Raw genomic sequence first — 10635 nt, 5'->3', positions numbered from 1 at the left:
TCATCCTAAAAAAGCTCCACCAGACACAGGGCAGGGACATGTGCTCCTTCACCCCTGAGGATGAGGGGCCTAGAGCTGTGGCATTGGCACAGACCCTCAGGGCTACAGGGGACACGCAGGTATGGGTCTGGACTCTGCTGCTAGTGCGGCACTGTGAAATTCAGACCTTCGAGCTGCGTACCTCAGACAGCACCACTTCTCTGGGCTCAAAGCACAGCAACCGAGCAAAAGCCAGTACACAAAGCACAGACAGGACAGACCACCAGCTCCCTGGAGCCCGAGTGCAGAGCCAGCCCCACCATGCACAGGGTGCAGGGAATGAAGGTATGTCTGCCCTTGATCTCTCACACATCCAGGGCACACAGCCCATGGGCTCGCAGTAGCTGGAGGCAGTGTCAAGGCCATGACTGCAACATTTCGCTCTGGAAAAGGAGCACGGAAAAACCCAAAGGTAAACAGAGCTGAGTTTTTTATTAAAAAAGGAAATCTATTCTGTTACAGTCCTTTGGGAATCCAGCTTCATCACAGAGTAATTCTGAGTCTTGAAGGAGTTCTTAAAGGCCCTGTGCCAGCCAAGTGCAGGGAGACCTCAGCAGATGGGTATGGGGGGGCATGACCAGGTCAGCTTGGGGTGTCCTGGGCTGCTGCCCCGAGGTAATCCTGTATGCTTCTGGCAAGAGGTTCACTGTGAGGGAACACTGCCTGCTCCTGACATGAAACCAGGTACAAAGGGAGGGGCCTGAAAGAGAAGGAAACATGGCAGCAGCGAGGACTGCAGCATTCCTTTGCCGTGCCCTAAGACATTTGATCTGCAGGCCCCTCGCTCTACCTGCAGCTCTGCCCTCCCCATTTGGCTCCATATTAGCTCTTCTGTGCCCCAGGGAGTCCCAGCAGACCCACAGCCTGTGGCCTCTCAGAGCAGTCACCAGGGGAAGCTCCTCAGACACCTAAACGGCCCTCATGGCCTGACAGACTCAGCAGTTTGCACTGCTGAGATATCACCAACCCCTCTACACACCTTCCCTGCCCTTGCTGCTGCCCATTCTCTCCAGGGGAGCTCTGGAAGAATTTCTGCCACTGAGCAGCTGCCTCCTGCTTCCGGTTCAGCTTCCACAAGGCCTGCACCAGGTAGGAGGCAGCAGCTGGGTCACCTGCAAGACAGGAAGAAGGATCAGCCCTTAGCAGAGGAGGAGCAGAGGAGGTCGTCAGCACTGCTGTGGGTTTCAGGGCATTACAAAAGAAGCTCAGAAGCCAGAAGAGGTCAATGAGTGTAAGGAGAGGTGGTGTAATGGGGAGGAGGCTGTCCTGGCTGTGTCACAGGCTCTAATTAACCCCAGGGCTGGCAGATGGCATCAGCCCTGGGGCACAGCCTGCCACACATCTTTGGACACAGACTGGGCTTCTCCTTGCAGGCATGTCCGCACCCCCAGAAGGAGCAGCCACGGGCAGAACTGGGACCAGCAGGTCTGACAGATCCTGGTGAAGCTCACACCTCTTCAGCATGTCAGAGCACTCAACAGGAGAGAGCAGCCATGTCAGCAGCACTAGCTGTGCCTTGGCTGAGCTCAAGACAGGAATGCTCCCTTTGCAGGCCTCTGTACTGGCAGGCATGGACATGCTGCTTCCTCAGGTGAAGCACAGCTCCACTCCTCTGTTCTGGGAAAGCAGACCTGTCTGCAAGAAAGTTGGCTGTACCCTGGGACAACTGCCTCTTGTCAGAGTGATGCTGTGCCCACCACCTTGCCACTGTACCTGCTGCTGCCAAGCTGGGGTTGAGGCAGGAAATTTCCAATCTATCAGAGGGCACAGGTATACTGATTAATCCCTCTGACAATAGTTTTGGTCTGTTTCTCCATGGCAGTGAGCTGACCAGGCCCCACAGAAGTATCTCTAGTATGTAACATTGCTAGTGGCCCTACTGTTGTTCCTTGACACCTGAATAAATGTGGTATAAAGCATAAGAACTTCCTGCTGAATACAGCAAAGCAGCCCAGGACAAATTTGTGGAAATCCCTTGTGTTCCTCACCAAAATGAGCCTGTTACCTGGTGAGATCTGCAAACTGTACTGGAAATCCAACAGGGCTTCTTTGTTCCTCCCCAGTTCCAGGAACTGCATACCTCGCCCAATGAGAGAGAGCAACCTGATCTTCTGGAGCACCTCCACTTCTGGCTGGAGGTTCTCTGGCACAGGAAGACACACACACACCTGAAGACAGCATCCTCCAGATGTTCTCTCCCCTGTTCCCAGCAGGCTGAGCCAGGTTAGCAGTCAGGACAGGGCAAGCATTTACTTGGGCTGCTCATCCTCCAGCTCTGGAGACAGATGGCAAAGCTCAGCCTCTCTGCCGGGCTGGAAGAGGTTGGGAGGCAGCAGAGAGGGAGAGTGAAGAATGTCAAGAGCCAAGAATGTTACATGGCTGTGGTGAAAAGTGACCTCAGCAGCAGCCTGGCCTTTGGCTGTCCCTCTGCACCACTGGCTTGTATATTTTCCCAAAAACCTGTATTGGAAAAGCTATCCAGTTCACAGCCCCTTTAACTGCCACCTAGGCAGTGAAGGAGGCAGAGTCAAGGCCAAATTCTGCTCCAAAAAAATCAGCCAGTCTCTTCAGAGGCTTCAGCATGGCCGAGAGCTTTGCACCCTGGGACAAGTGCCTCTTGCCAGAGGGGTGCTGTGCTCACCACCTTGCCCCTGTACCTGCTGTTGCCAAGCACACAGATCCTAACCCAGTCAAGGCCCCACACTTCTGTGGTGTCCTACCTGTGCTTTTGGCACCAGACCCATGAAACTGGACACGCAGGAGATCACTGAGGCACCTGTGGGTGGAGGTCAGAGGAGCTTTGGAGCCAATCCTGGGCTCTCAGGAGTGCCAAGTTGTCAGGGCAGCCCCAGTGCTGTGTCCTGCCTTGGCCCCACCATCCATTGCTGCCTGCTGGGGAGGCCCCTTCTCCCGGCAAGGCTTTATCACCTGCTGAACTGTGTTACAGCTTCCTTGCTCTTGCCCAGCTTGGCCCATGCCCAGCCCTGGTGAAGGTATCCAGCTGCTCTCCAGGCAAGGCAGCACAGGCTCTCCTTCTTCTGGGACAGGAGTCCACCTGCCAGTTCTGCCCCTGGCAATGAGGAGTCCAGCTGCTCCAGCCTCTCCTCCACTCGTAACACCCGTGGAATGAGGTCAGTTGTCCGGCTGATGACCTCCTCACACACAGTTATGGCATCCTGGTGCCTCCCAACCTGCTCCAAGGCAGATGCCGCTTCCAGGAACACCTCTGGGATCCTGGGCAGAACTGAGCTACCATCCAGGGGCACCTGGGGAGCAAAAGTGACATCAGTGCTGCAGAACTGCAGAGTTCTCTGCCAAGCAGCATGACTCTCTTCATACTGGGAACGTGGAGCTGCTGCCCAGCAAAGCTCAAGCCCTCTCCCACAGTCCCTGGAGCCTGGTGGAGCAGGAAGAAGATGGGAGGCACTCACAGCTCAGCAGAGTCAAGACATCAAGTCTCTACTCTGGAGTGAAGGACATCCAAAATCAGGCTGATATCTATTCCCCACGGGAAGGGGAAGCTGTCTTTCCAGACAGCAGTGGTGAGTGCTCTCTGGTGTGAATCCAAAGGCAGACATTCCACAGGTCGGGAGTGCTAGCCCCCACTTCATTTCCTTTACATCAGCCCTTACCTCATTTCCTTCACATCTCAAACTAGACTCTGAAGCCTGGAGTCCAGGGCTGATGCCTCAGCCCAGCCCTTGGGACTGGGTTTGGATCCCTCCAACCCTCATCCTCCAACTCACCAAGGGAGCTCTTTACCAGGATACCTACTTGCTGCTGCAGCCCCTCCTGAAGGAGAGACAGAAAATCCAGGTAATGTTCCACTGCATCACCCACCCTGCAACAGAACAGGACATGCGGTGGAAGGAGAAGTGTCATCAGCCAGGTGAAACCTGGATTGCCAGCCCACAGTCCCTCCCGCTGCACCACAATTGCCCTGTTCTCAATCTCCATGCTTTGAGCAGGCCTACAACAGCAGCACTGAACTGGACCATTTCCAGGAGCACAAAAAAACTGGAGAGCCCAAACAAGCAGCATGTTGCAAGCAGATCAGAGGCATGGTTACCTCCCATCCTGGAGACACCGCTGTGCCAGAAGGTACTTCACTTCAGAGGGGTGGCCATGGCGAAGGAGAGAAGTGAGTACTGGTGTGTGGACAAGCAGCTCTGTTCGCATTATGAAACAGGGACTAGAGGAAGCAGCTCCTGGAGGGCTTTTTCCCAGAGCCTGTGAAACAGGAACAGAAAAGATGATCAACACTAGACTGGTCAAGTCTCAGGCAGCTGCAATATTTTGTCTGACATCTGAGGATGCACCCAGGCAAGCAGAAGTGCTGCACTTCACAAGCACAACTACATTGTTCTCACAGTGGCTTCCAGCAAGAGCCATGAGGATCACACAAGGGCAGGCAGTCTTCGGATCTCCACCAGGAGATTTGCAAGATCACCCAGATCACCTCAGGTTTTTAGTTGAGCTGCCTGGAACACCATCTCCCATTGCAGCCACATACTCAGACCATTTGTAAGGAAAGAGTTCCCTCTCCTCTCTGTATGTATCTGACAGTTTTCAAACAGCTGAAGAGATAATTCAGGGTCTACTGCCGTGACCTCTCTGAGGCAGGTTCACACAGCTAATGCAGCTTCCTTCCTTCCTTTGGCTGCCTCACTGCAGCCAAAATCTGCCCTTAAAAGTCTCTTTACTTAGAGAATACTTTCTGACCTGAGAGCATAACCTCCCAAGCCACCACAAACATGAACTAGTACCCACAGTCTTGCCACATCCAAATGTGGTGCTGAGCAGGAATTTCAAATTTTGCTGGACTCCTTCCTGCCCACTTACCGAAGGCAGCACCATGCTATTTTGGGGACTCCTTCCAGGGTGAAAGAGCCTGGAAGGAGTCCAGGAGAAGAAAGAAGCCTGCTTTGGAAGCTCTGTGCAAGCTCTGCTGGGCAAAACCCATCCCAGAACTACAGGAACCAGACAAACCTCATAGAGTAGGGTCAGGGCCTGCCGCTCTGCATCGGTCTCTCCCAGGTGATGGTACACTGCTGCCACGTGGGACAGGGCAGGAAGGCACTGGAAATCTACCTGGAGGGCCTGTTTCAGGTGCTGAAGGGCTGTGTGAGGCTTGCCCTAGGTGGATGGGAAGACATGCATGTTGAAAGCACATCCTGCTGAAGTCTTTACTGTTTGGTAGGTTCCAGATTCTCACTCTGGTTCCCCAAGAGATCCTCACTAAGCAGGGCAGCAATTTAGCCAAAGGCAGCCCTCCTCAGGTTGGTTTTTGAGCTTCTTTTTCTGCAGCTACACTTTGCAATCAGCCAAAATCTTGGCATGGATTTTGCAGCTTGTCCAAGGAGGCTGGGGCCACAAGGGCAATTTCTGCTCAAGGCCTTCCCTCTGTGAGAGGCCTTGGACCACAGAGAGGCATCGTGGACATCAGCCTGAGCCTCCCCACCTCACAGCTGCCTTTCCCCTCTCTGCTGTCATTACCATTCGCTGAGCACAGCAGCCCAGGCAGGTGTAGATCTGGGCCAGGATATTCTTGGAGCAGAATCCTCCTGCAGCTTCCTGAAGGAGGGAAAGGGCGGTGGGGAAGTTCCCAGCCTCCAGCTCCTGCAGCCCTAGGACAGACCCAACATATTGGCTCTGTGGCTCACTTTCATGTCCCGCCTGGCCCCAAACAAGGGTAGTGCCCTTTTCTTCTCAGAGCCATAGGGACTTGCCTGATCCCCTCCAAACCCTCTTGGCACAACTGGGTGATGAACAGCCCAACAGTGCCAAGCTGCCATCTTTGCTTGAGTGGTTTTGCAAGAGAACAAGCCACTTGATGGAAATGTCCAGCAGAAATAGCAGCTTCCAAGCCCAGGATGCTTCCTTTGGCCCAGAACAAGGACAGAGGTATGTACGGGGCAGGTTCACCTCCACATTCATCCACAAGGACAGCAGTGCAGATAGGGAAGTACACACAGAACTTCAGAATTTTTTCAGCACATCTGGGTCATTTCCCAGCAGGATGCTTTGGGATATCAATTAATTAATATTTATTACAACTCCTTATTTGCCTTTTCTTCAGTCTTCTTTTCAGGCTCTCTCTGAGGCTGCTCTCACATAGCAGCACCACACTCATACCTGCCACCTCCCTGCTGGAAGTGCTGGTGCCACCCTTGACTATTTTGGCTCCAGCTCTGTGTGCCAGAGGTCCTGCCCTGCCTCCTATCAGGAAGGCCCGGTAGGAGCCCAAGAACAGCGAGGCCATGCTGGCTGTCCCCGGAGCAGGGGTTGTCAAAACAGTAAAGGAGAGAAAACAGGCAGGACAGAACACAGCAGCCAGAGACATCCATTGCTTGCTGTGACACCAGGCTACAAAGCCTCACAACAGCTTTGTGTGGCTCTTGCAGCACCATAGTCTGATTGGAACAGACAAACTTGTGTTTGCAACAAGACAAGTTCCAGAAGAAAGGAAAATCTTCATAAATCCCCTTCCAGCCTTCTGCTTTAAGGTCACTGCAGGGCCCAGACACCACAGACAGGCAGAGAAAGGATGAGCTAGGGAACAGCAGGGAAGCTTTTTGCATATGGAATGCAAAGGCTGAGACTCAGAGGCTCAGCCCAGACCCACTTCCAAGGGAACAGGCCAAAAAACCCCAAGGGCCAGTTTGCTTGGGAAGAGAAACCAGGATAAGGGCAGGGAAAGTGGTCCTGGGACAGACCAGCAGGAGACTGTGCTGGCCTGAGTTCCTGCCCCGCCACAAACCTTGCAGGAATGTTGCTGCAGTGCAGAGGATTTCCTTCAAGTCCCTGGCACTTTGTACAAGGGGCAGGGAGGGCCCCTCAGGAGGAACCCGCCATGCCTTGATCATGGAGAGGAGCTCGTTCTGCCCCACACTGCAGTGAGCTCTTCCCGGGTCCTGTGAAGGCACAAAGGAGAGCAGGGAATGCTGAAGGGAAGCAGGAAACACTGGTCCAAGTGCACAGAGAAACAGGTCCCACCAAACCACTCAGCACTTCTCCCTGCAGTGGGAGCAATGTCCTACCATCTGTTCCCTTCAGCTACAGCCCCCTTATTGCAGTGATTCCTGCCTGGCCCAGGTCAGCACTTCCCCACCTCAGAATGGGCTGCACCTCCAGGGCCTCCTGGCATGCAACAGGCAGCTTTGGAGTTCATTCAGAAAGATAGGACCCATCAGCAGGGAAGGTTCTGCATCCCACTGCTATTCCCTACAGAGTCTGCAAGTCCATCTGCAGCCCTCTTCCAGCCTGCCCAAGTCTCCTGTCTGACACACAGAGGTCCAGGGCCCATACAGGCAGAATATTCTGGGATTCATTAACACTCTAAGGGCCATTAGGCTATGCTGGGATGCCACGGGGAGGAGTAGTCATGCTGACTGGGCAGCACTGATGGGTTCAGCTGTCCAAGTGCCACAACAACATTTTGCAGAGTGAGTTTTATGACAAACATGGTATTTATGCCAGCTCTCCCAGAATCTGCCTGTGCCCAGTTACCTCAGCAGTGCTCAGGAGCTGGAAAAGGCCAGCAACACTTCCCAGCTGGCTGGCTGCCAGCCACCAGGCTGCTTGCAGGGCCCCGAGGCGGTGCAGAGGTGCCTGTAGCTCCTCCACGGTTACCTCCTGCAGCACCTTCTCCCACAGCTCCTCCGTGCCAAGATTCTGTCCGCAGGCCCCACAAGCCTCCAGAACTGAAAAAAAACCCCAAGCAAAAAGACCTAGAGCCGTGAGACAATGTGTTGGTGCCCTGTAGCAGACACCCTGGATGCAAGCGGGAGAGAAAGCCTCAAGCAAGCACAGGCTCCTCATAGCGATGGAAGGAATGGGGTTGCAGGGCTGGTCTGGCCTCAGCAGAATGGAAAACAAGCTCTAAGAGAGAGGAGATGACAGCAGCACATTCAGGAACACACAGCACAACTCAGAGCTAGACTCCAGCTCTGCTGAGCCCTCTTGAAGTCATTTGCCCTCAGGAAAGCATGTGCCAACACTGCAGATCCACCTCTGAACTGCAGCCTGTTTCAGTGAGCTTTCTTTGAAGCCAGAACACCATAATTAAAGAAAACACTAATTATATACTGTCATTAGAACTTTGCTAGAGACTTGGCACCTTATACATAAAAAACTCTTGTTTCCCTTGAAACCTCCAGCCCATCCCTGCAGGCAGCAGCAGGCAGGCAGCTGCACATTGTCCCTGGCCACATGCCACTCTACCTCCATCCCTTACAGGCAGAGCCTGGATGTCTGCTTACAGTTTCCCCCATCTCCAGCCTTTCCAAGCACAGCCAGGGGTGCCTGCCCACAGTTTCCAGGTGGAGCCAGGCATGTCTGCTTACAGTTTCCCCCGTCTCTGGCCTTCCCTGGCAGAGCCAGGAATGTCTGCTCACAGTTCCTGCACCTCCAGCCAGTCACCAAGTATCTCCGGAGCACAGAGAACACTCTCCTCCCCCTGAGAACTCCCCAAACAAACAACCACATCCTTACCCCTGAGGAGCCCCAGGTGTATTCCTTCTGCTTCTCCTTTGATGGCAGAGTCAGATGCTCCCACAGTGAAAAGCAGGGAGTTGTAGAGGACAGTGAGTTCCAGAGGCAGGGCAGGGAGGGCAGCTGGCAGCCCTGTCGGCACAGCCAATCCAAAGAGAAATTTAGCTGGCTAAGAATAAACAGCTGTCCATGCTCAACACCTGGCTTGGCGACAAGAGAAGTGGCTTGGCAAGAAGTGATTTTTTAGTGATTGTGGTGTGATTTAGCCACCTGGGAACTGCAGTGCCACTCCAGGTGCCACCACTGCTTTAGACATCCATTCCCCAGTTACCAAAATGCTGCAGTCCTTCGGGAGTTAGGCCTTTCAGCTCTTCCAGAAGAGCCTACTCTGTTCCAGTACACATCCACCCTTTACACACTGTGTCTCTCTCCTTATCACAGAATCACAGAATGAGCAGGGCTGGAAGGGACCAGAGTGGCTCATTTGGTCCCATCTCCCTGCTCAAGCAGGGCCATCTTAGAGCACAGGATTGCATCCAGATGGTTACAGAGTATCTCCAGTGGGGGAGACTTCACAACCTCTTGGGGAAATTAGTTCCTATGTGCAGTCACCAGTTATTCCTCGTGTCCAGGTGGAACTTCCTGTGCATCAGTTTCTGCCCATTCCTCGTGCCTGCTGCTTGGCACCACTGAGCAGAGCCTGATCCATTCTTTGAGCCCTCACTGCAGACACTGACAGACATTAATGAGGTCCCCTCTCAGTAACCTCTGCTCCAGACTGAACAGGCCCAGATTGCACAGGCTTTCCTTGTAGGAAAGATGTTCCAGTCCCCTAGTTATTCTCATTTCCCTCTGCTGAACTCTCTCCAGAAGTTCTGTGTCTTTCTTGCATTGGGGAGCTGAGAAAACTGAAAGTCAAACTGCCTCATGTTGGGCTTTCTCTGCACCACACCTTTGTCAGAGAGCCTTTTCCCTGATTTCCCACAGAAAAAGCTGTCTCACTTTTGTTTTACAGAAACCCCAAAGCTCTGCCCATCAAATTAAGGTGGAGTCTGGGGCTGGGCAGTAACTCGTTTTCTGGCCCAGGCCAGCATGGGCAACAGAGATCATTTCACCTCGGCTTGTTTCCAGCACTGGGATACTATAGCTGAAACCGGAGGAGCAATGTTCATAAACTAAAGCACAAGAACCTCCACCTCAGCTTGAGGAAGAACTTCTTTATGCTGAGGGCGGCAGAGCACTGGAACAGTTGCCCAGGGAAGTTGTAGAGTTTCCCTCTCTGGAAACATCCAAACCCCACCTGGATGTTGTCCTGTGTCACCTGCTGCAGGTGGGTCTGCCTTGGTAGGGGGGGTTGGACTGGGTGATCAGAGATTCCTTCCAGCCCTGAGGATTCTGTGACTAACTCTTTGCAGGCCCCATTCAGCACTGGGCAGCGGGAACCCTTTCACCCCGCCGCCTTCACACGTTTGTTTCCAGCACCGGGACACCGGAGCTGCTTCCCGGTAAACAGAGGTGTCAGGGAGCCGGTGCTTCCACGTCTACACGCTTCCGGCCCGGGACAGCACCGGGAGGTGAAGGCGGGGCAGGGCGGCCGCCACTCACCGCGGATGCTCCGGAGCAGCTCCCGGCACTCGTCTCGCAGCTGCCGGCGCGCCTGCCGCGCCTCTCCGCCGCACCGCGCCGTCTGCAAGGGACGCACTTACCGCCGGCCCCGCTGCGGAGCGGCACCGGCGGCAGCCCCGCGCCTCGGGGAGGGGGGGCGGAAGGGAAAGGAAGAGGACGTGCCGCACCGTCCATCGCTCGACCAGCGCCCGGCTGTGGGCTGCCCAGGCTCGCAGGCAGCCCGGCTCCGGCTCCGGCTCCGGCTCCGGCCCCGGCTCCAGCCCCGGCCCCGGCTCCGGCTCCGGCTCCGGCTCCGGCTCCGGCTCGGGCTCGGGCTCGGGCTCCGGCTCGGGCCCCGGCTCCGTCCCGCGCCGCCGCTTCATGGCCGCCGCCGCCTTTTCCGCCTTCGCCGCCGATTGGCGGGAACGGCCGTCACCAAGGCAACAGGGAAGCGCGGGGCCGAGGGCGCGCGCGCCGAGAAGGGGGAGGCCGCGGAGG

General features: G+C 54.9%; 1 protein-coding gene across 1 annotated transcript; it reads right to left on the bottom strand.

The window, feature by feature from the left end:
• Positions 1-452: 452 nt before the first annotated feature.
• On the bottom strand, positions 453-10553 carry FANCG (FA complementation group G). The gene is made up of 14 exons (XM_059874107.1): positions 10326-10553; positions 10138-10219; positions 8533-8664; positions 7549-7742; positions 6800-6953; positions 5536-5666; positions 5029-5175; positions 4109-4269; positions 3814-3880; positions 2968-3305; positions 2760-2815; positions 2045-2182; positions 1019-1151; positions 453-739 (listed from the first exon to the last, which is right to left on the bottom strand). The coding sequence occupies exons 1-14, from the start codon at positions 10518-10520 to the stop codon at positions 622-624; spliced, it is 2046 nt and encodes a 681-aa protein (XP_059730090.1). The 5' UTR covers positions 10521-10553; the 3' UTR covers positions 453-621.
• Positions 10554-10635: the final 82 nt, after the last annotated feature.

Source organism: Haemorhous mexicanus, chromosome Z (genome assembly GCF_027477595.1).
Source record: "Haemorhous mexicanus isolate bHaeMex1 chromosome Z, bHaeMex1.pri, whole genome shotgun sequence".
Taxonomy (NCBI): domain Eukaryota; kingdom Metazoa; phylum Chordata; class Aves; order Passeriformes; family Fringillidae; genus Haemorhous; species Haemorhous mexicanus.
This window is presented reverse-complemented; position numbering and strand designations above follow the sequence as displayed.

What these genes read in the sequence shown, in the direction of transcription:
- FANCG (XM_059874107.1), bottom strand. Translation starts at nt 10,520, where the DNA reads ATGAAGCGGCGGCGCGGGACGGAGCCGGGGCCCGAGCCGGAGCCCGAG. An exon ending in CGCTGGTCGAGCGATGGACG is followed by an intron (nt 10,220 to 10,325) that starts GTGCGGCACGTC and finishes CGTCCCTTGCAG; the next exon opens with ACGGCGCGGTGCGGCGGAGA. An exon ending in TGCAGCAACATTCCTGCAAG is followed by an intron (nt 5,667 to 6,799) that starts GTTTGTGGCGGG and finishes GGTCTGTCCTAG; the next exon opens with GGCTGCAGGAGCTGGAGGCT.